Source organism: Anolis carolinensis, chromosome 4 (assembly GCF_035594765.1).
Source record: "Anolis carolinensis isolate JA03-04 chromosome 4, rAnoCar3.1.pri, whole genome shotgun sequence".
NCBI lineage: Eukaryota > Metazoa > Chordata > Lepidosauria > Squamata > Dactyloidae > Anolis > Anolis carolinensis.
Genome location: NC_085844.1, coordinates 196,412,799 through 196,436,720, shown reverse-complemented (window position 1 = coordinate 196,436,720; position 23,922 = coordinate 196,412,799). Strand labels below are relative to the sequence as shown.

Sequence of the window (23,922 nt, the reverse complement as noted above, 5' to 3'; positions counted from 1 at the left end):
ACTTGGCTTTCTGATCCTTTTGAGATCTCGGCTTTTCTTCAATCGTTCAAAGTTCTTGCTTTTTCCCTTGACTGCCCCTGAGGATATTCCCCTTCCCTAACTTCTGTTTTGGGTTTGGTGCAGGTATCTTAAGTAAATCCAAGTAACATGAATTCCACTATTGCAATCCAGGATGTTATGCCTTTCATTGTGATCATTATTGCAACATAGCTTAACCACAGACAAATGGGAAATGCTGTTTCAACATTACAATTGTTCTTTGTGGGTATGAGCCTATATAAAAGCAACAGACAAGGTGAATTGAGGTTTAAAAGTCTGCATTCTTAAAAGTAAGACAGCTGAGCAGCATTTGGACTCAGTATGGGACGAATATTCCTTTGGGGAGGTAAGATTGTATTCAAAACCATTCAGTGTTGGATGTTGTTGAATTACATTGCTACTGGATGAAGTCAGGAGACAGACCAGCCATTTCCAGAAGGGAAAAACTACCACTTAAACAAAATTGCATTGCTGCGGAAACTTAGTCTAACAGATCTAGAATACCAGTGACCAGATCCAGAGAAAAACTAGGCTCCTATATTTCTAATGAATGGGTCAGCTGGAACTGTGTACAAATTCTCCATCCTATCTGTGGTCAGAGAAATTAAGGATGGGAATATTTCATTGAATTTCTCAAGAAAGAAGAATTCACCATTGGTTTGGAAACAGAATATGTCATTACTACCCTGTTTCCCCGAAAATTAGACATTCCCTGAAAATAAAACCTAGTACAGGTTTTGCTGAATTGCTAAATATAAGGCCTGCCCTGAAAGTTTTTAAAGTAACTATTATGTTGTTTTTATCTTGTATTGCATTGTTTTTAAATCTCATTGTTTTAGTGGATCGTGTGTATTGTATGCTATGTTGTTGTCATATTTTTATGTATTTATTTATTTACAGTATTTATATTCCGCCCTTCTCACCCGAAGGGGACTCAGGGCGGGTCACATTACACATATAAGGCAAACATTCAATGCCATAACATATAACAGAGACAGAGGCAGACTCAGGCACCGGGCTGGCCTCGAACTCATGACCTCTTGGTCAGAGTGATTTGTTGCAGCTGGCTGCTAACCAGCCTGCGCCACAGCCCGGCCATATTCTCGTTGTAAGCCGCCCTGAGTCCCCGCGGGGAGATGGTGGTGGGGTTTAAATAAAATTATTATTATTAAAGTAAGACCTAGCAAATTTTTGTTTTGAAGTATGCCTACTGAACAGAACGCCAAAGCATGCAGGATCAATAAATGTATGTACCATAGATTGTTTTATATGGAAATAATGATGATAACAAGAAATTCATGATAGGATTCAGTTTGTCTGGTTATGCTGGTTTGTGATGACAACTATTGTACAGTATATAATAAATGTTCTTTTTTTGTTCAACAATAAATATGAATTCTTCTTTATGGAAAATAAGACATTCCCTGAAAATAAGACCTAGCGCATCTTTGGGAGCAAAAGTTAATATAAGACACTCTTATTTTTGGGGAAACATGGTAGTAATTCTACTTACATTGGCATCTTTCTTCCTACCAAGGACTGTATGAATATGTGGAGGACATTTCAAAAACTGTGTTGACAATCTGGACACCATCTTGCATTGTTCAAGGGCCTCAACCAGAGATATGGGATTCTAATGCTATATATTTCTGCAGAGAGAAAAAAATATATGCTACATAGATGTAGATTTATTTATCAATAATTGTCTTTGCTGGTGTCTTAAAATCAGTCATGTTAGACAGAGTAAATCTGGAATATGAACTAGTTATTCCTCTAAGGAGACACACGTCAAATTCTAGGGTCCAGGGACACAGTCTAACAAATGACTACATTGCTAAATTTGATTCAATTTTTGAAAAATCCTTTGCTTTCAATCTGGCAGAAGTACACTTTCAAGGAAAATGTGATAAATTGCCTGGGTCTACAGACTCGCATTCATCCTTTAGTGAAACAGAATGTTTAACCTATTGCACTTAATCATTTTTTTCTTCTCTTAACATGGAACTAATTAGTTGTGCACAGAGTGAGTGAGTAAAATGGAAGCTAAAATTATATCCCAGCAAAAGAAAGTTAAACTGTTGATATAAGATACTGCTTTCTTTAGCTATGTGTTCTAAAAAGAGTAATGTTTTGTCAGGTGTACTCAATTTTTCTTATTAAATACTAGCTTGGGGACTCGGCAGTGCCCGGGTTATTAGAAGAAGGCATTGTTTGTTTTGGGATGTTAGGTAATATCACTTAAGTTTGGTCCAGATCTGTCATTGCCTAGGTTCAGTGCTGTCTGGATAAGAGTTAATGACAACCAGGGCCGGCCCCACCATAAAGGCCAGTGACGCCGCCGCCTCGGGCGCAGGTCCCGGGGGGCGCCGTCAGGCTGGGAGGGAGGCGGGGCACCGCTCTGACGGTGCCCCGCCGCCCGACCAGTGCGCCCTGGCCTTGTGGCTCCCTCTTTCGCCGCCCGGGGAGGGGAGGAGGGATCGCCTCCTTCCCTCCCCGGGCGGCGAAGCCTGCTCCTTTCGCCGCCCGGGGAGGGGAGGAGGCGATCCCTCCTCCCCTCCCCGGGCGGCGAAGCCTGCTCCTTTCGCCGCCCGGGGAGGGGAGGAGGCGATCCCTCCTTCCCTCCCCGGGCGGCGAAGCCTGCTCCTTTCGCCGCCCGGGGAGGGGAGGAGGCGATCCCTCCTTCCCTCCCCGGGCGGCGAAGCTGCTCCTTTCGCCGCCCGGGGAGGGGAGGAGGCGATCCCTCCTCCCCTCCCCGGGCGGCGAAGCCTCCCTCTTTCCAACCCTGGCCGCGCCTCCCACGCTGCGTGGGAGGCGGGGCCAGGGCGAATAGCATGGGAGGCGGGGCCAACCCTGGCCCCGCCTTCCACCCAGCGTGCCCTGGCCCCGCCTCCCACGCAGCGCGGGAGGCGGGGCCAGGGCACGCTGGTTGGGAGGCGGGGCCAGGGCGCAGGAGGCGGGGCCGGCGGGGGGCGCTTTTCAGCGCCCCCGCTTAATATTTAAATTTATCTCCGACCGGCCCTGATGACAACTCCCAGATTCTCAGGACAACCACCCCCAAACCCTGCCAGTATTCACAGTTGGCCATGTTGGGTCTGTGTGCCAAGTTTGGTCAAGATTCGTTGTCGGCTGGGTTCAAGGCTCTCTGGAGTAAACTCCAACTCCCAGATCTGAGATCAATCAGCTCTAGACCAGGCCTGTATGCACAGTTGATCATGTTGGGTCTGTGTGCCAAATTTGGTCCAGATTAGACATCAGTTGGGTTCAGTGTTATCTGGATGCAGGTGAACTGCAACTCCAAAAATCAAGGTCAATTCCCCTAAACCCCTGCATTATATTCAGTTGGTCATGAGGCTTCTCTGTGCCAAGTGTGGTTCTGATCTATTATTGTTGCGGGTCACAGTATCACTGGATGTAGATGAACTACAACTCCCAGAATCAAGGTCCATTCCCACTAACCCCTGCAGTATGTTCAGTTGGTCATAGGGCTTCTCTGTGCCAAGTTTGGTCCCAGTCCATTGTTGGTGGGGGTTACAGTATCAGTGAAGGTACTGCAAGTCCCATTATCTGTGGTTCATATCCATCATTGGTTGGGTTAACATGCTCTCTGGATGTAGGTCAACTATAATTCCTGTAAATCATGGTGAATTTTCCCCAAACCTCTTGTTCAGTTGCTGATCAATTCCTCTGTTAACTGTGTTCCATAGGAAACAATAGGAAAAGGTTAAGGGAGAAGCAGTGGGTAGGGTCATGAAAATTCAGGAACCATGGGATGTCCATTCTAGAGGAAAAACAGTACATCTAGGATGAAATTATCTCTGCATGAAAGACTTCACTTGAGTGGGGGGCAGAATGGTGTAACCAATATGTGCTAAATCAGATCACATTATTTAGAGCACTACTTTTTATCCCATTTCTTTTTTCTTTGACTTCTTTATTTTTTCCAGGAAACCCACATCATTGCCCCAGACTAAATCTCATTATTGAGCATTGTGGTGGGGAAAGTGGCAGTTGCCATGCACACAAACATATAGGAGAATATATATATATAGAGAGAGAGCATTTCACCTTTTTATTTTTTAATAGTTTTTATTGAATTTAAATTTTTTCATACAATAATTACTTTTATCACATAGCAGATATGTAATGTATCGTACAATACCTGCATCATTCTTTTATATCTACTGCTGATTTATATCTACTACATCGTTAACATTTGTCCATCTATATTTCTTCACCACTGTGTATCTCCCCCTCCCACCCCGAGCCATTTCTTATGTATTGTCTAACCAAATTCTCATTTCTTTCTGAGGCGGTAGCCCTCCATCCCTTTTTTAGAGTCCTTTCTCAATAAATTTCCCCCATACATCCTCAGAATCATTTTTTTCCATATCCCTCTTTTAACTTTTAATTTGCATGTTAGCTTATCATTTATTGCCAATTTCCATACTTCCTTATACCATTCTTCAATCTGAACATCTATTACTTTTCTCCAGTTCTTTGCTATAAGCAGTCTTGCTATTGTCAATAAATTTGTTATTGCTTCTTTTTCTTTTTTATCCATCTTATTGTTATTATAAATTGATAATAATGCAGTACCAGGGCTTCTTTCCAATTTGATGTTCATTATATCCTCTATCTCTTTAAATATTTTATACCAAAATTTCCTTACATATTTACAAGGCCACCACATATGTATATATGTTCCCACTTCCTGACAGCCTCTCCAGCAATTTTTTGGATGGTTTTTATTAATATTTGACATTTTTAATGGTGTTAAATACCATTTCCAAATTATCTTATAATAATTTTCTTTAACTCTTATTGATAAATTTTTCAAGTGCCTTTGTTTCCACAATTGCGACCATTCCATTTCATTGATTTTCATCTCTAACTCCTCCTCCCATATTTCCTTAAGCGTGGTATTTTTTCTCTCTCCTTTTATTTTGAAAGAAAATTTGCAAAAGGCGATTTTTTTTTTAGTGAGGGGATGTGGACAAGAACATCACAGAAATCTTCAATGAAAAATGTAATGATGACTGGTAGCTCCCATGTCACCTTTCATCTTAACTTTACAGAGAACTATCCAAAATGCTGGACCTTCGTTAGGGTTAGGAGTCTGGCACCTTTAAAGTTTGAACTAACACAGTGGTAGACTCACCACCCCACTGAAATGGAAATAGTCAGTCATCAATGAAAAATGTCTGCATAGGTCCTAAATACCATAACACAGAGCTTTCTAAACATTCCATGTTAGTGGCACACTTTTAAACATGCATTATTTTGAGACACAGTAATTCAATCTTACTAGCAAACCGGAGGTTAAACCAACCCCTTATAAGAGATACTAACACATACATACATTGTAATAGCAAAGTGTTTGGGAACACAACACATCTCATGAAAATATTTTATTTATATTTTAAAAATATATTATTTATTGCTAGAGATAGGAAGCCTGGAGAAAACTTGGGAGAAAAACAGGGGGTTTTGGTCTTTTTTCCAGAAAAATAGGGGGTGGGTGGGAGTATGTAGAAACAAAAAGTCTCAGAAATCGTTCATTAAGATCTTCGTGTTATATAGTCCGAATACCATGTCATAGGTATATTATTTATCATTGGAAAAGAACTTATTCTATGCACTTCATTTTTTTGGGAGGGGAAAATAGCTTTGGGGGAAAAAAACAGGAAAAAACTTTTTTCCTCATGTTTGAATTTTTTTTTCCAGGCATTCTCATCTCTATTTATTGCTTACTTCACATAGACTCAAATGGTTCTCATTACATTTGCACAACCCATCTGCCCACTGCAGCCGACAAACTAATGTCACAACACACAATTTGGAAATCTCTGTCCTAAAGGCATCAGATCCCTTCTGATCTTGGATGCTAAGCATGGTCAGCTCTGGTTATTACTTGAAGGGGAGGCTGCCAACAAATACAAGGTGCTGCAGTAGGGGGGAAAAAACAAAACCATATTTGAGTATTCCTTGCCTAAGAAAACCTTATGAAATCCATGGGGTCTACGTAAATTGTCAGGTGACTTGAAAGCAACACACACACTGGTTGAGAGTCAAGAAGAAAGTTTCAAATAATGCATTTTGGTCTTCAGGAATAAAATGACCCAGGGTTTGAGTAGTCTGATGTATCTCACTCCAGAGCAGCAAAATGAGGCACCATTTGTCAAATCCCTTTTCAGTAGATATTTGAGACATGGGTCAGGAGCTGTATCTCCCTTCGCATATCCTTGCAGAGGAGAAAAACCACAAACACCACACATTTCCTTTCCTGTTAAAAATAAGCACTTATCACACAATGTCCTCTGTACATATATTCACAGCATACAAGCACATGGTAGCTATTACTGTTGGTAAAAAGCATGAGCGGAAACCTTTCTCAAATAAAAGGCTGATTTGTTCTCAGGGCTGTATTCAAGTGGCAGCTGGGACCAAAGGCCAAGACACAGGGTCAAAAACACAAGCCCATTTTAGTTTATGATAAACAACTTTTAAACAAGTCTTAAGATAGGAAAAGAATGCGCAAAAGCTGGAAAATCCTCAAAGACCAGCGCCCTAGAGAAAGGAGCATAGCTATCTGGGGTAAGACAGAAAGCTGGATAAGAGTACCAGAAGGGCTTGATTCAGCCCCAGGAAAGAGAAAGGCCTTGTAAAACTACAGCTCCCATGATTCCATAGCATTGAGCTATGGCAGTTACAGTGGTATCGAACTACATTAATTCTACAGTGCAGATGCACCAGCCTTCCCAGCTACATTATTCTAAATGTCCCTATCTTTTAGTGTCAAAGGGTAACAAATTTGAAATTGTAAGTTACATTTTCAGAGAAAGGATAAGGAAGAGGTCTTTGAATTCAAATGCTAACTAGAAGAATTGCTTCAGGATTCAGCCAGGTTCAGTCTTCACGGGGGAGTTACAGGTGGCAACAAGGATTGTTCCTGCTTTCCCACCACCAAGCCAGAGGCTGTTGTGCGAACGGGCGTTGAGAAGGTTTGGCGATAGAATTCACTTATTCCACCAGTTTTACTGGATCTGTAATTGGATCTGTAATTGGCTAAGCAAACGAACCCAAAGAGTGCTCACCAATGCGTTGTCTTCATCTTGGAAAGAAGTCACGAGTGGAGTGCTGCAGGGTTCCGTCCTGGGCCTGGTTCTGTTCAACATCTTTATTAATGACTTAGACAAAAGGTTAGAAGGCACAATCATCAAGTTTGCAGACAACACCAAATGGGAGGGATAGCCAACACTCCAGAAGACAGGAGCAGAATTCAAAACGATCTTGACAGACTAGAGAGATAGGCCGAAACTAACAAAATGAAGTTCAACAGGGACAAATGCAAGATACTTCACTTCGGCAGAAAAAATGGAAATCAAAGATACAGAATGGGGGACGCCTGGCTAGACAGCAGTACATGTGAAAAAGATCTTGGAGTCCTTGTGGACAACAAGTTAAACATGAGCCAGCAATGTGATGCAGCTGCTAAGAAAGCCAACGGGATTTTGGCCTGCATCAATAGGGGTATAGCGTCTAGATCCAGGGAAGTCATGCTACCTGTCTATTCTGCCTTGGTCAGACCACACCTGGAATACTGTGTCCAATTCTGGGCACCACAGTTGAAGGGAGATGTTGACAAGCCAGAAAGCATCCAGAGGAGGGCAACTAAAATGATCAAAGGTCTGGAGAACAAGCCCTATGAGGAGAGGCTTAAAGAACTGGGCATGTTTAGCCTGAAGAAGAGAAGGCTAAGAGGAGACATGATAGCCATGTACAAATATGTGAGGGGAAGTCATAGGGAGGAGGGAGCAAGCTTGTTTTCTGCTGCCCTGCAGACTAGGACGCGGAACAATGGCTTCAAACTACAGGAAAGGAGATTTCTCCTGAACATCAGGAAGAACTTCCTCACTGTGAGAGCTGTTCGACAGTGAAACTCTCTCCCCCAGGCTGTGGTGGAGGCTCCTTCATTGGAGGCTTTTAAGCAGAGGCTGGATGGCCCTCTGTCTGGGGTGCTTTGAATGCGATTTCCTGCTTCTTGGCAGGGGGTTGGACTGGATGGCCCATGAGGTCTCTTCCAACTCTACTATTCTATGATTCTATGATTCTACTACAATAATTCCAGCAACATATCTCTCACAGATATGGTAGTCCTATTGTATAGTAAAAATGTAATGAAGTTCTTTCATGAGCAATTCCTTACCAGGAAACATTAGGTTTTAGACAATTCCAAGTCAAAAAGAAAGTCAGCTCTAAAGTAATCACATTTTCAGCATTTATCTTGCATTTTGTCTGTTTTAGATGGGTTATAAAAGATTAAATGGCATTGATACACCATTTTATAATAATTTCTGAAAAAATATATAGCTCATGACTCTTCTTACTGTAATATAACATATTTTAATGTTGGTCAGAGTGTGAAATTAACTTGTATTTTTACATTTTACAAAATATTTCTATATTAATATTTTAATTACTGGATTATAATTTTATATTAGTGTTTTATTCTACAAGTCATTTTGAATTCATGTAAGAGAAAGGGTAGAAATTTTAATTATATCAGTGCTTTTCATCATGATGATCATGACAGAATCATCCCCAAGATTAATGCCTACATTTTCTTCATTTTATTCTAGGTTTTGCCATCTTGCTGTTTCTTCAGAGCAGTAAGTAAAGTTTCATTATTTCCCATTTCATAATCAAAGTAAGAGACAAAACACAAGAGTAAGGGTTGTATTTGTTGGGCTCCATTGTACATTTTCCTGTTTAGATTCATCTGTCTTTATGTGCTGGCTGCCCTCCAGGGGATAGTGACGCAAGACCTCCATGAAAGTGGGAAAGCTGTGAATAAAACAGCACCCATTTTTTCATTTAGAGAACATCTGTCTTGGAAGAAAATCACACACACATCCCTAATGCCTTTGCTTTAGATCTAGAGCAAACTTTCACCAGTTCCAGAACAGAAGTAGTAATTATAATTCCTTCTAGAACAGGCATGGGCAAACTTCAGTCCTCTGGGTGTTTTGGATGTCAACAGCTGTTTATGTTTTTCTGTGTCAGGAGCGACTTGATAAAATGGAAGTCTCACTTTTGGTGGGAGAGAATTGGCCATCTGCAAGGACGTTGCCCAGGGGACGCCCAGATGTTTTGATGCTTTTACCAAGAGTTTGATCATTGCATGAGAGATGTAGAGTATTTCAAACTAACTCCATAATGGCTAAACAAGTAAATTATACAAGTGAACAGAACTTACTTCTGTCTAGCTCAGGGGTCCTCAAACTTTTTAAGCAGAGGGATGGCCCACGGTCCCTCAGAGTGTTGGGGGGCCAAACTATAGATTGAAAAAAAATACAAATAAATTCCTACACACAGTGCACATTTCTTATTTGTAGTGCAAAAAACATGAAAGAACAATACAATATTTAAAAATAAGAACAATTTTTACCAATATAAATCTATCAGGATTTCAATGGGAAGTGTAGGCCTGCTTCTGACCAATGAGATAGTCAAGTTAATTAGGATTGTTGTTGTTGTTGTTGTTGTTGTTGTTGTTATTGTTGTTGTTGTGTGCCTTCAAGTCATTTCAGACTTAGGGTGAGCCTAATTCTAAAACTGAGGGGGGGGGCAAATAAATGACCTTGGAGGGCCGCATCCGACTCACGAACCTTAGTTTGGGGATCCCTGGTCTAGCTTATTAATAGGATGCTAGCCATTAATTCCAAAACCATCTCCAGTTAATCATCTCCATTCACAAAGCTAAAGCTGATAAGATTTAAGAGGCTAATTTCTGAAAATCAGTAGGACCAGTGCTGAGATGCCATTCATGTACATTCTCATTTCCACAGGTTTTGCTTTCAAAGTGGTTTGCTATTTCACCAACTGGGCTCAGTACAGACCAGACAAAGGGCGATTCCTTCCTCGTGACATTGACCCTAATGTGTGCACTCATCTCATTTACGCATTTGCGGGAATGAAAGGAAACGAGATTGCAACTCTGGAATGGAACGATGTGGACCTCTACAAGGAATTCAATGATCTCAAAAAGAAGTACGGAGAATGCTAGGATAAAATGAGGACTGGGATGTCACATTGCATGAGTTCACCAGTATTCTGATATTTAGGGAATTGATATGAAAACAGTTGCTAGCTTAATGAGATCTGAAGAAAAAAATGTAGTCCAGCCAACCCTCACATGTAATGCAATGAGATCCTATTGTCAAGGCCAGCTTTACTGTTAGGCATAGTGAAGATAGCTCCTTGTAGAAGTTAATTTTACTTGTCAGGAAGCAGCAAAATGGTAGAGTTACAGTGTCAGCTGGTGATTCCCGTGTTAGTGAGGCATTACATTCACAGTTTGGCTTTAGTCCAAAAATTAAATGAGCTATCCAGTGTGATGAACCCTAGCCACAAAAATATTTTTTGGGCCTTGGATAGCTCCTTCAAAGTTTAGACTAAAGGCAAAAAAGGGATATAAGAGCAATCAGCTACTCCTGGCAAATTATTAGAAGAATTTCCGTAGCATTTTCTGTCTCAGATGAGAAAATAATCAGCTTTGAATTCAATATTGCTTTTTACTTGGGATAAATCCCAATTCCTCATCTACAACCAGACAATTCAATGTCTTAGCATTCCAGTTCTAAAGACTGAGACTAAAAGTGAAATAGAGGAGGAAGTTTTTACAGTGTGTACATGTGCCGTCGCGCCTGGGGCTATAACTCTTAGTGAAAGAGGCATGGACGTGACATCTTTCCCCAGGGGATTGCTTCTTGCCCTCCTTTAGGGAAACTGGAACTCCCAAGGACCAAAACACTGTAGATAACTCAAAAACTGGGTTTATTGTTCACAAAGGGGGTAAAAGAAAATATACATTACAGTCTTTGATTGTTTAAGTCCGTGGAGCTTTTCCAGATCCCTCTTTCTCTGGCTGTGAATGCCGGAGCAAACTCAGCCTCAGTCCAATGACCTATATCTGAAGACAGAGTCTTCCTCTGTTGCCAAAGGACTGATGTGAAGGCGCTTGAGACTCCTCAACGTTGTTCAGGTTGGCCCTGAACATGAAGTGTGAGTCCCAAGGGTAAGAACCTCAGAATTGGTGCTGAGAGGTAACTTTTGAAGGGCTTTTTGAGCCAAGTCTCTCTCTCACGTCCATCTGGTAGAGAGCTTGCTGGTGGAATGAAAAGGAGGAAACACTGTCCTACTCCAGGAAGAGGTGGAGCCAAACAATTTTGCTGAGGGAGCAATACAACAGGTGCAAACAACATTGATTGACAGATATAAATAACCAATCCAACTACATTTACAGGGTAAGGGCAAAATCAGGCATGATACAATTATTCAAATCTTGAAACTTATAGTTTGACATATAGATGGCGCCACTCGCGCCGTCACAGTACATGCCAGGCATGCAGGTCCCAATCATGTCCACACATTTACTTTAAAGAAAAGGCAAACTAGTCTTTATTTGTGTAGTAAAGAGTGTAGTTTGAGTTTGTACCATTTCACTTTTTCCTGTAGAAAAAGAGTAAATGAGCAATGAAGTAGAGTTTGGGAGAGCTCAGATTTCTTGAGGTTTTCTCCTTATTTGTTTGTTTATTTTGTTTTGTTCTGATGTCAGGATGAGAACTCCAATGCAATAAACCTCTTGTCCTAAGGATATGAACCGAATCCTTGGTGGCCCATCATGTATGCTTTCTGTCTATAGAAATAATTTCATTTGGTTCAAAGTGATCTCATAAATTTTGAACCCAAACTTAATGTGTTGCACAAGAATCCCTTGAAAAACTTAAAATCCCACAAACCAGTAAGACAAAGTGAATGAAGAACTATTCGCTCTATTTATTCTGACTACGTGGGAAGAGGGGATTTTAAATTTTTGAAGGTGCTCCATATTCCCACCTTCAGGGGTTAGACCGTAAAGGGAAAAATGAAGACATGAAAAGTCATTTGGCACACAGTTTGCACTCCAACTGCACACAGTATCCTGTGTGCACATGCATAGCAGTGCTCCAAGGTGGCCCAGGAAAATGAATCTCTGAGGTATAGAAAAACATAGTTGCAAGACAAGAAAATTGAACTCTAATTTTTCCTCTTCTGTCTAGGAATCCAGGACTGAAGACACTGTTAGCTATCGGTGGATGGACATTTGGTAGTGCAAAGTAAGTTGTGGGATGTGTGTTTCTCAGAAAGAAACTTCATCATGAGAATTCCACAATGAGAGCTTTCTAATTTGCAGACTTCTGGTGGAATTCTAGGATTCTAGCTCTCTTTTTTATTTGAAATTAAGTTTCTAATTTTCACAAATGCAAATAATACTCTTGGTGCCTTACTCCAGCGTAATTTGCCAGAGTGATCCGTAATAGCTGTGTGGAGCAAACAATGGGACAGAATAAAATGCATTTCTCCTGCAAGAAGGAATCCCCAAAGCTTAAATCCAATTGTTAACTCCAACAACAAAAGCTCACTTGAATCAGTGAAAATTAAGTAAATCTGACTTAGCAAATCCCTGTGTATTGATAGGTCTACTCTAGTTGGGACTAACAACAGGATGTAAGCCAATGTATTTTAGAATCATCAATATTCAGTGACACTGTTCCCTCCCCCACATCTAATACTGAGCCTGACATTTTCAGGCCATGAAATTGAAATAATGAGAAATATGCATATTAGCTCCAATCTTCCATCTCATATATTTTAATGTTAATTTCAAGGCTGAAAATGTTATCCATTGGTGTCAGTCCTGCTAATCAATCTAGCAAATGCAAGAAATATTGGAACATTAACTCTGAAAATAGAGAGGACATGTTCTCAGAATATCTACACACTCCAGATTACTTCATCCCCCATCCCATTCCACCCCCAAAAACAATTCACTGGAGACAAATCAGTGCACTGCTCTGTTTTGTGGAAGCAAAGCACCAGAAAGGAAAGATAGATTGAGCTGCTAGGCTTTTCCTTTCGTCTGACAGATAGTAATAGAAAATTGTTCTTCCATCACATATACCACTGTTCACTGCTTGATTTGTCCCCCAGCTCCAATTAGAGATCTATTCTTCAGAAGGTGACATTGTTGGTTGGCAGCAGCTACTGTTTTCTGACATTAAGAAATCTTTCTGATTGCCTTGAGGTCTGTCATTGTGCACCTGTTATACAAAAAGGCGCATCCCTATATTATACCCTCTATTTCTTTATTTATAGTATATAGAGGCATTGGAATACAATTTCTTCTTAGATTGTGTGTCCCTGTGGATGCAATAGGTTCAGCCACATTCTTCCAGTTTGTTCTAGATCAGTGTTTCTCAACCTGTGGGTCCCCGGGTGTTTTGGCCTACAATTCACAGAAATCCCACCCAGTATACCAGCTGTTAGGATTTCTGGGAGTTGAAGGGGAAAACATCTGGGGACCCACAGGTTGAGAACTTCTGTTCTAGAACCATTATTTGTTCTAGATCAAGGGTGGCTCTTTGCTCTTTCTGGCTAAGTTCCACATTTAGTTTTGGAAAAGTTATAAAGAGGTGCATCCCAGAAATCGAAAGATAAGAGCAAGAATACCTGCATATTTTACAGCCAATAATTAAGCCTTAAAAGAAGACACTTTAACTAGTGGGGGAATCAAACCTGGAGAACCACAGAGCAATGGTGTCATGGTAAAGGAAATGTACCCTTCTGTGGAATCTCAAACAACCAGACTAGAAGCCCTTTCATTCTACACAATTACAATACTATGATTCTACTTTAACTGGCATAACAACATCCTATGCTATCTTGGGATCTGTAGTTTGGAAAGTATTTGAAATTCTCAGCCAGAGCATTCCGCAGAATACACATAAAGTTTTTCATTATTACTATTATTACTATTGCTATTATTATTATTATTACTCCAATGCCCCCCTCCAAAACTACAAACCCCAGAATTCCGTAGGGTGCAGCTATGGCCTTTCAATTGGAATCACATAATTATGTAGTGTGAAAGATTTCTAAGACTTGATGCCAAGACCTAGAGTTCGTCACACTGTTCTCAATGTTTTAGTGGACAATAATAATAATAATAAAACTTTATTTATATACCACCTTATCTCCTGGATGGGACTCAGGGTGGTTTACAGTCATAAAAGCAACACAAACATTACATAACAACATAATAACACATTATTAAACAAAGTAAGGTGCTCACATACAATTAAATGACCATGAATGCATTTTTATGTTCCTGATACCTACTCTAATGTGAAGAAATAAAGAAAAAGTTGATCTTTGAACACAGGAAAAAGCAAAAAAAAAAAATTGCCTAAATATGCCTAATTTACATAATTTCATGGTCAATTTTGAGTTTAAAAATGAGAGCTAAAATGAAGATTACAAATAGGCAGGGGATTAAATTATACAAAGCTAAGAGACCTTGCTGTGAAACAAAGTACAGGCAGTCCCCAAGTTACAAACAAGATAGGTTCTCGAGGACCCTTCCACACAGCCCTATATCCCAACATATCAAGGCAGAAAATCCCACAATATCTGCTTTGAACTGGGATATCTGAGTCCACACTCAGATAATGTGGAATTTTCTACCTTGATATTCTGGGATATATGGCTGTGTGGAAGAGCCCTAGGTTTGTTCTTAAGCTGAATTTGTAAGTCGGAACAGGTACATTTTTTAAGTGTAACTCCAGCCAAAAATATGTATTTTCCAACTTTGAAGAGCAAAGGGAGGGGTTAACACCCCTGTGGTGTTTGTTTTGCTATCTGTTCCCCTGTTCAGAAATTTCACCTCACTTTCTGTCCTGTCATCATTGGATTTTTTTAAAATTTGGCCTTTTGTGGAAACAAGGATTGGTGAGAAAACTTCAGTAGAGTCACCTTTTCCCCATGATTGCTTTTTCAAGAGTTAATTTCCCTTCTTAGGGGTAGATTTCTCTCACTTCCTGTTGTCTCACTCCTGTTCTTAACTATGACTCATTTGTAAGTCGGATGTTTGTAACACGGGGACTGATTGCCTGTATAGCACATTGAATGCATGTTTCAGTTGGGAAGGGAAAGGGATGTCCTCAGCAACCACCTGAAGACTCCATGGAAGGAAGGTGTACTGCTGTCATAATGCCATCACTGAAAAAGCCTTGTGACATATACTAATCAGAGTAACTGTTATCTTTCTGTGTTAGGTTTTCAGCCATGGTGGCCACTCCTGCCAATCGTCAGGCATTTATTCTCTCAATGATTTCTTTCCTAAGGAAGTATAATTTTGATGGCCTAGACTTAGATTGGGAATATCCTGGTGCCAGAGGCAGTCCTGCAGAGGATAAAATGCGCTTCACTGCTTTGGTTCAGGTATAGTAAAACCCAGCATACAGCCACAAAATGTTAGCCAAATTTGTGGATGCAGAGTTTTATTCTGGTGGCAAATTATGTGCATATCAGGCTCCTTCTACACTGCCATATAACCCAGAATATCAAGACAGAAAATCCCACAATATCTGCTTTAAACTGGGTTATTTGAGTCCACAGTGCCAAATTTTTGAATGCAGAGTTTTATTCCGGTGGCAAAATTATATACATGTCAACCCTCTTCTACACTACCATATAACCCAGATTATCAGAGCAGAAAATCCACATTATCTGCTTTGGACAGAATTATGAGTCTACACTGCCATATAATCCAGTTCAAAGCAGATAATCTGGATTTTATATGGTAGTGTAGATGGGGCCTCAATAGATGGAATTCAAAAGAGCATCAGTGAGGTCTGGAAAAGAGGAATGCTAGTTTTCTCAGTCAAAGAATGTTTTTTGAAGAAGACTACTAGAATGGCAGAAAAGATGATTGAAATATGAATAAGAAACCACATCTGATACTGTTGCAGTCTGTTAGTCAGTACTAAAGCAAGCAGATAACATGAAAAGGTTGTTGTATGTTTTCCGGGCTGTATGGCCATGTTCCAGAAGTATTCCCTCCCACATCGTTTCTCCCACATCTATGGCAGGCATCCTCAGAGGTTGTGAGGTATGGAGAAACTAAGCAAGGAAAGTTTATATAATATAAAAGTTCTTACTAGAATGAAGGCTGGCCCTAGCATGAAGCAAAGAGAGGCATTGGTGTCAGGCAGCAGATTCTGTGGGGCAGCAATGAAAAACTCTGGTCATCCACCAAGAGATAACAACACAAATGCACAGAGCTTCTATCGATCCCTTGAATTAACCTGCTACCTCAGGCATGATGGAAATGTCTGTTCCACTACTACTGAAGTTAGATATAACTAACAGACCAGTCAATGCTGTTACAGTAGAGTTCCGGTTATCCGGCTTCCGGTTATCCGACATACCGTATTATCTGACGTGCCAGGCCAGGCCGCATGATCCAGGGTGCTTGCTGGAGGGAGGAGATGCAGCTGGCACAGACTTTCCCTCCCAGCAAGCACCCAGTGCTGGGGAGAGGCCTGCTGTGCGTTGCTAGGCACTTTGGAGAAGCAACAAGCACGCACTGGGCTTCTCTAAACTGGGTGCTTGCTGGAGGGACAAGACTCTTCCCTTCGGCTTGCTGGGAGGGATAATAGGGCCTCCCTATTATCCGACAGTTCCAGTTATTCGACATTCGGCCTTCCCGTTTATGTCGCATAACTGGAACTCTACTGTATGTAGAACAAGGAAAGGGATCAATTGCCCTTTAAGGGGGGCAATCAAAGTTTTAGAAAATGTGGCTGTACCTCAAGCACAAAAAAGAAGTAGCAAAGCAGACAAAGGCAGAATTGCTCCTTATGAATCAATCAGTGTATAGAACAGAAGGTTAACAAATGTAAGGACCCAACTTCCTGCATTTTAGCAGCTTCAGAAACAATGATGTCATGTTCTTGCCCCATCTGCATAAAGTGTCTTGTCTCTGAAGTACGTCTCTGGCATAGTTTCCACTAGTATTGTTTAAATATTAATTTTTTCATAATCAAATTAATATTGTTTATCTCAATTGTTTGATTTAGGAATTGGAGAAAGAATTCCAGGCAGAAGCCCAACGGACAAAAAAGGAAAAGCTGTTGTTGACTGCAGCTGTAGCAGCTGGGAAACAAACCATTGACAGTGGCTATGAAGTCGATAAAATCTCAAAGTGGGTATTCTCAAAGATCTGAGGACCAAGGAGCACACAGTTGAGGTCATGGTTAATAAGCAAGCTTGCCTACCTTTAGCCCAGTTTAGTCCATGGACCCCACTTTCAGTGGTTGACAAATTATGTCTGTGATCCCTTCATTCCACACAATGAAGCCAACTTAGGATTCTTATGCCTATTTGCCTTCTTTGTTTTCATAGGTCTCTGGACTTCATTAACCTCATGACATATGACTTCCATGGATCTTGGGATCCGAAGACCGGACATGTCAGCCCTCTGGTCCCTGACACTGTATGTGGTAACCAATAGCGGAGTTTTCTTGTGTGTGTGTCCATGTCCATTCAGCTCTCTTTGAACATCAGTTTGGTTAAAGAGTTTGCCTCTTTCTCTGGAATTCAATCATACTAAGTCTGTTTTCCTGTTTGAAATAAAAAAAGAACTATATTAAGAGAAATAAATTGAAATAGAAAGTTTAGATCAGTCTAACTCATAGCAACTGACTAGTATGAAGTATCAGGAAGCCATGCTTACCTCTTACTCTTGGAACAAACCCAAACTATCTTCTAGAAAAACTTGAGAATAATTCATAGAAAGGTAATATCCTATAACTCGGAGTGCATCTACACTGCAGAATCAATACAGTTTGACACTACTTTGACTGCCATGTTTCAATGTTGTCCTGGGAGTGATAGTTTGGTGATTCACCAGCGCTCTTTGGCAGAGAAGGCTGAAGACTTTGCAAAAGAACTCCCATGATTCCATAGCACTCAGCTACAGCTGTTAAAGTAGTGTTAAAATCATTAATTCTTCAGCTCAGATGAACACCCTGAGAGTCCAATTCAGAAAGAATAATGCATATTCTAGCAGCATCACTATTAATACTTATACAAACATATGTAAGCTGAGTTGCATCTCTGTCACCTCCAACAATAGATCATTCTTGTCTCAATTGGAAACAAAGGGAATGTGATACAGAACCAATTAGAACTGGCCATCCATTTCATTTTTAACACTCTTACATTTTTACTTTACAGTAACTAGAGGGAGAGAGGGTGGGAGGGAGGGTAAATTATGGATGGATGGATTGGGCTAATTCTTTCCACTAGGCAAAACGAGACAGTTGTATTAGGTGGAAGATGCATTGGTGAGGGCAGCCATGCTCTTCTATCAAGTTGGCGAACTGAGCTATGTGTTTCAGAAAAACATTTAATGGTCCCTGAGGGCCCATCCAAACAGTACCTTTATTCCAGGAGCTTCAGTAGCAAACAGAGGGTGACCAGATGCCATTCCCTGTAAACGCGGAAGCAATAGCTGCAAACAGCAAAAAACGCAAGATTTCCAGGTGTGGAAATATACCGATTCTTGCCGGAAATCTGCACCTGCCAATACCTGTTTGTCCCTGAACTCGGAAAGCATGGGATTTTTAATCTTGGTTTCTTCTCGGGTGGTCGGTTCTGCCAGATGTCCTGCAGCAGCCATTTTAGGGGCTGCAAAGCTCCAGAACAAAGCAACCCCGGAACAAAGCAAAAAGTGTGGACTACAATGTCAGACATCTTGGGTCCAACAGGTCTATGTGCAGACCTGCTCACAGTTCCTGATTTTTTTTTGCCACTAATTAAAGTGAACAGTTTGGTGCTGTCTGGATGCGCCCTGAGAAAGTCATTGCCAATTTGGACATTCCATGATCAATTCTGCATCTGGAGGAGTAAAACACATTAAAGTACAGGCTGAAGAAACACTCCTCAAGGAGGTTTCTCAGGCTGGATCTAAACTGCCATCCAGATGATCTGCTTTGAACTTGATTATTTGAGTCTACACTGTCATATAATCCCATTCAAAGCAGATAATCTGGATTCAGAAACGATTATATGGTAATGTAAATGGGGCCTCAATCCGCAGCTAGCTTCGTTCTCCATTTGCTTTTCCCAATACCCCTTGAAGCTTTGACTGAGGAAACCACAACTCTATGAAATGACAAAAGATAATGCTTTTACTGGATAAATGACAATAAAATACATGTTTTCTCCCTTACTTGCTTTATCAAGGATGATGCTGTGAACTACTGGAAGAGCAATGGGGCACCATCTGAAAAGATTATTCTGGGAATCCCTCTTTATGGACGAAGCTTCACTCTTTCTTCCTCACAAACTGGACTCAATGCACCAGCCTCAGGGCCTGGAACCGCTGGGATTTACACAAGAGAGGCTGGGTTCTTGTCTTATTATGAGGTAGGCAGAATCTATCATCCATCCGTCCATCAAGCAATTCATCTGCCTATCTAGTCATGCTTATCTTATTTGTCCAAGAAACTCCTCCCAAATTTGGTTTCCTTTGCCAGAAAGTTACTGGAGGCTTGCTGATATTCTGTATTATTTACAGGCTCGAGCAGAGATATAAGTACAGCTCAAACATACTAACGTTCCCAAGTTCAATGCTCCCACAACAAATCCTCAGGGTGGCTCTGTTAGCTTACAACAATCTCTGAAAATTACATCACTCTTAGCTGCTATGGTTTTGTGCCTTCATTTCTGGCAATCCTATCACTGGGTTTTCTTGCCAAGATTTGTTCAGAGGGAGTTTGCCTTTGCCTTTCTCTGAAGCTGGGAGAATTTGGGCCCTTCCAAATAGGCCCTACATCCCATGATATAATCTGAGGTTTTCTGCTTAAAACTGGATTATATGGGTCCCCACTGCCAGATAATCTGGGATAAACAGAAAACCTGGGATCAGATCCTGAGATATAGGGCCTGTCTAGAAGGACCCTTTGGCTTGACCAAGGTCAAGCAGTAGGTTTTCGTGGCTAAGTGAAGATTTGAACCCAGGGTCATAGTCCAAAACTCAAACCACTACACTAAGCTGGCTCTCACCTCTTAGCTGCGGAGGAAGTTATATTGTCTATCCACTTCTTTGATTGTTTTTTTTTCATGACCAAGGAACAAATGCTAAGCAATTATTTCTCATGGTGACATCTCAAGCTCTATTCCATACATACATACATACGATTCACATTTATGGGTCATGAGTGTTTGAGGTTCATTTCCAGCAACTTTCTCAGGTCTGTGAGAAATCAATTAATATGGGGATGAAAATTTGCATGGCAAAGAGATTCTGGCACCTTCTTTAACAGAATGATGCTGCCATCACTTAAGCTGCAATTAGTATAAATAGTTAAATAGTCAAGTCACATCTGTCCTAGTTCAAGCATCTCTCAATATTATTATAGCCCAATTTGTTTTGTTTTAGATCTGCACCTTTAAAGAAGGTGCCACCACAGAAGTGATTGAACAACAAAAAGTTCCATATTCTTTCAAAGGAAACCAGTGGGTAGGGTATGATGATGTGAACAGCATTAAAACTAAGGTAAGTATAATGCATTTATTATCAAGAAACATCTTATAGAATATAATAATTATTACGTTTCGAAATCCCTACAGATGATAGATAAGATATGCTATCCGGAGAAGATATTTATGGTTCACTCTATCTATTGTAAAATCCTATGTGGAAGCCAATCCTGTATAGGAGTTACAGTTATCTCCCCACATTTGTAGTTTTGACACTTGCAGATTTATTTATGAATGGCATTTTATTTTAAAATGTCCTCCAGCGCAACTCTGTAATCATGTTGGGAGACCATGTCATGTTGGGAGACCATGAAATTCTTAGAAAGAACATCTCTCTAGGAATCTCTAGGTTCTTGCATGCAATTCCAAGGCTAGCCTCCAGTGAATATTGACCATAGCCTAGCAATTCCCAGAACGGCGATCTCTCTGGTAAAAAAAAGATCAGTGTCTTTCATGGGAGTCTTGTGCCCCTAACCATATCTAATACTGAATGCTGAAGGCCTCCAAAGTTACATTTGTGTATTTCCTGATATTGATTGTAAAAGATACTGTGAAACAATGCAAGTTTTCAGACTTTTCCAGCTTACTGAAGTGCTCAAAGACATGTCTATCAATGAACAAACCAAAGTTTATTTTAAAAAGATCCCTACCCAATCCTCTTTATAGGCAAATACTGTAGATAGAAACTTTACAAATCCATGGGTGGTTTTGACACTGTAATGTATCTCTCTAAATACAAAACTTAGAAGTATTTTCTGAATTCTCTTTCATTCAGGTTGCGTATATGAAGCAAAACAATTTGGGAGGTGGCATGGTTTGGGCCATGGATCTTGATGACTTTGGTGGCTCCTTCTGCAATCAAGGGAAATACCCACTTCTTCAAACTCTCAGGAGAGAGTTGGGGCTTAAAGGTGAATCTGATGTTATTGTACTTGTTTTTCTTGAAGTCACCATTCAGTCACAAGGACTGCATGGAATTAATGATTTACTCAGTCTCCTTGCACTCCATTGAAATTCTGTCATGTTGCAAGGTCAAAATAAAAAGTTGGCTGCACCAGTAAGGTGAGAATAAAAAAAAAACTGACATTCAGAAAGGTCAAGTATCTCCCTTGAAGTAGTCTCCATATTTCCATTTGCACTGCTGACTGTGATTTCACAAACTTAGTTGCTTAAATTGCTACTCAAACATTACACGTGTCTTCTTTTCCTTTTGGCACAGTAGGAGATGACTAAATAAGAGAAGCAGAGGATTTGTGCTACTGGACAATAAATGTCATTCTTAATCATTAGCTACATTGGGTGGGCCTCAAAATATCATCTCACTTGGAAAACCACAGACTCCCATCCCTCTCTATGTGTAAGAAAGGAGAGTATGAAGAAACCCAATGGATAAACCAAACAACTCCTTAGTTCAGCACTTTGTTACCTAGTGGAAGACCTTTCTGGGAGGCCCATAGAGTGTACATGAAGCCACATATAATCTCTCTATTGTTCCCTACAAAGTGAGGGCTGGTGCTTCTGACCTGAGATGTAGCATAAAGAACCCATGTATAACCCCATCTTTGCTGTGCTGAATAATTGAGGACATAACTTACACCATGGACTTGAATTTTCAATAGCATTCTAAAAATAAAGACATTTAGAAATTTAAATGTATCGTTAATATCCATGGGACAGCTTCCACTTGCAGTGCCAGAGGACAAAAATGAGTATGAACTGCAGATGTCACACCAGAGATGATTATGCACCAGATATTTACATTTTTAAAATAAAATGCCTGAATTGTAGCTAAATTGTTTATGTTATTCTTCTGACAGACCTGTCTCCAAATCCCAGACTTCCAACTTCAGAGGAAAATTCAAGACCCAATCCACCAGAATCCAATCCATCAGAACCCAACCCACCGAAAGCCGTTCCACCTACATCAGACAACTTTTGTAATGGCAAGGCTGATGGGTTCTATACTAACCCACAAGATGCCACAAAGTACTATATGTGTGGCAGTAATAGAGCCTACAGCTTTTCTTGCCCAGGAGGGCTAACGTTTGACATTCAATGCAAATGTTGCAATTATCCTCAGTAAAACGCACCTCATATCGATTAACTCCAATGATGGATGCATTGCATTTTAATCAGAGCTAACTAGAATTTCATATGCATATAATCAGAGCCAAGGAAAAATAGCTATTTTCTGTATGCTATTATTCTCCTCAGTGTGTCCAGCTATATGCTACTCCAGTTCTCAAATACCAAAGTAATGTTATCCATTCATAATTGTCATTAAGAGTGAGAATGATATTGCGATAACAATATTGAAGAAGTCTGAGAGTTGCAGTCCAAGAACATCAGGAGACCCTCATGATTCCCACTACATCTTATATCAAACCACAAGATACAAGCAACCATTGTAATTTCCTTAGAATAATATGTATTGTTACATATTCTTTGTTCTTGTCTCCTATTTTGCTATATAGAAAATTATTGGAAATAAATTTGTCTCAAAGCAGAGTAATTATCAATGTCTTTTGTTGCAAAAGTGCATGGGGTTAGTGAATTCACTGAAATACCAAATGGCTTTGGCTGGCCAAAAATAAAATGTTGCAAAACATACAGTAAGCCACCCATATTATGCAAAGGAATCATTCTAATATGATTTTTGCATAATGTATAGAACCCTTCTCCTTCTTCAGCATGCCACTGAAAGTTGAAAATACGATACAATTCATAGTCAACACCCCCACCCCCTCAGCCTGCTACCTGACCAACACAGATTATTAAAACTGATAACTCAGACTGTCTTCTTTGACCTGGATTATATGAGTCTACACTGCCTGCCATATAATCCAGTTCAAACCAAATAATCTGGATTTTATATGGCCGTGTAGATGGGGCCCCAGCTGTGTTTCTCTCTTTCTATAGAAAAAATCCCCTTTTCTCTGAGGAAAGAAATAACTAAAGCCCAGCTGCATATTTCCTCCCTGAGAAAGGAGTCAATCTTGGGGAGATAGGGCAGGATCCAAATTTTTTTATTATTATTATTATTATTATTATTATTATTATTATTATTATTATTATTATTAGAAACACAATAAGATGAGTCCACAGCAGATACTCTGCTGGCTGTTGTATTGGATCACATGTCGGACACTTCCCAAGTGTCTAGGACTGTGTGATGTATCGGCGAATAATGCGTGCAGATCCCAGTAAGGTGGCCTTCTGCAGCTGGCAGGTGGTAATTTTGTCAGCGCCGATTGTGTTTAAGCGCTGGCCAAGGTCTTTAGTGTGCCAATCACCACTGGGACCACCTTAACTGGCTTGTGCCAGAGTCTTTGCAATTCAGTCTTTAAATCCTCATATCGTATCAGATTTTCCAGTTGTTTCTCTTCAGTCCTGCTGTCACCTGGGATTGCAACATTGACAATCCAAACTTTGTTTTTTAACACGATTGTGAGG

The 23,922-nt window shown here is 40.4% G+C and overlaps 1 protein-coding gene across 2 annotated transcripts; it reads left to right on the top strand.

Annotated features, from left to right (window-relative positions):
* The first annotated feature begins 294 nt into the window (after positions 1-294).
* LOC103282846 (chitotriosidase-1) lies at positions 295-22,977 on the top strand. Of its 2 annotated transcripts, none has more exons than XM_062978503.1 (11): positions 295-385; positions 8,679-8,708; positions 9,888-10,089; positions 12,141-12,197; positions 15,195-15,360; positions 17,001-17,125; positions 17,326-17,416; positions 19,171-19,353; positions 20,369-20,485; positions 21,245-21,380; positions 22,287-22,977. In XM_062978503.1, the coding sequence occupies exons 1-11, from the start codon at positions 361-363 to the stop codon at positions 22,550-22,552; spliced, it is 1,398 nt and encodes a 465-aa protein (XP_062834573.1). In that variant the 5' UTR covers positions 295-360; the 3' UTR covers positions 22,553-22,977. The 2 variants fall into 2 exon arrangements, with proteins under 2 accessions (XP_062834573.1, XP_062834574.1); XM_062978504.1 differs by having other exon boundaries at positions 301-385; positions 15,264-15,360.
* Positions 22,978-23,922: the final 945 nt, after the last annotated feature.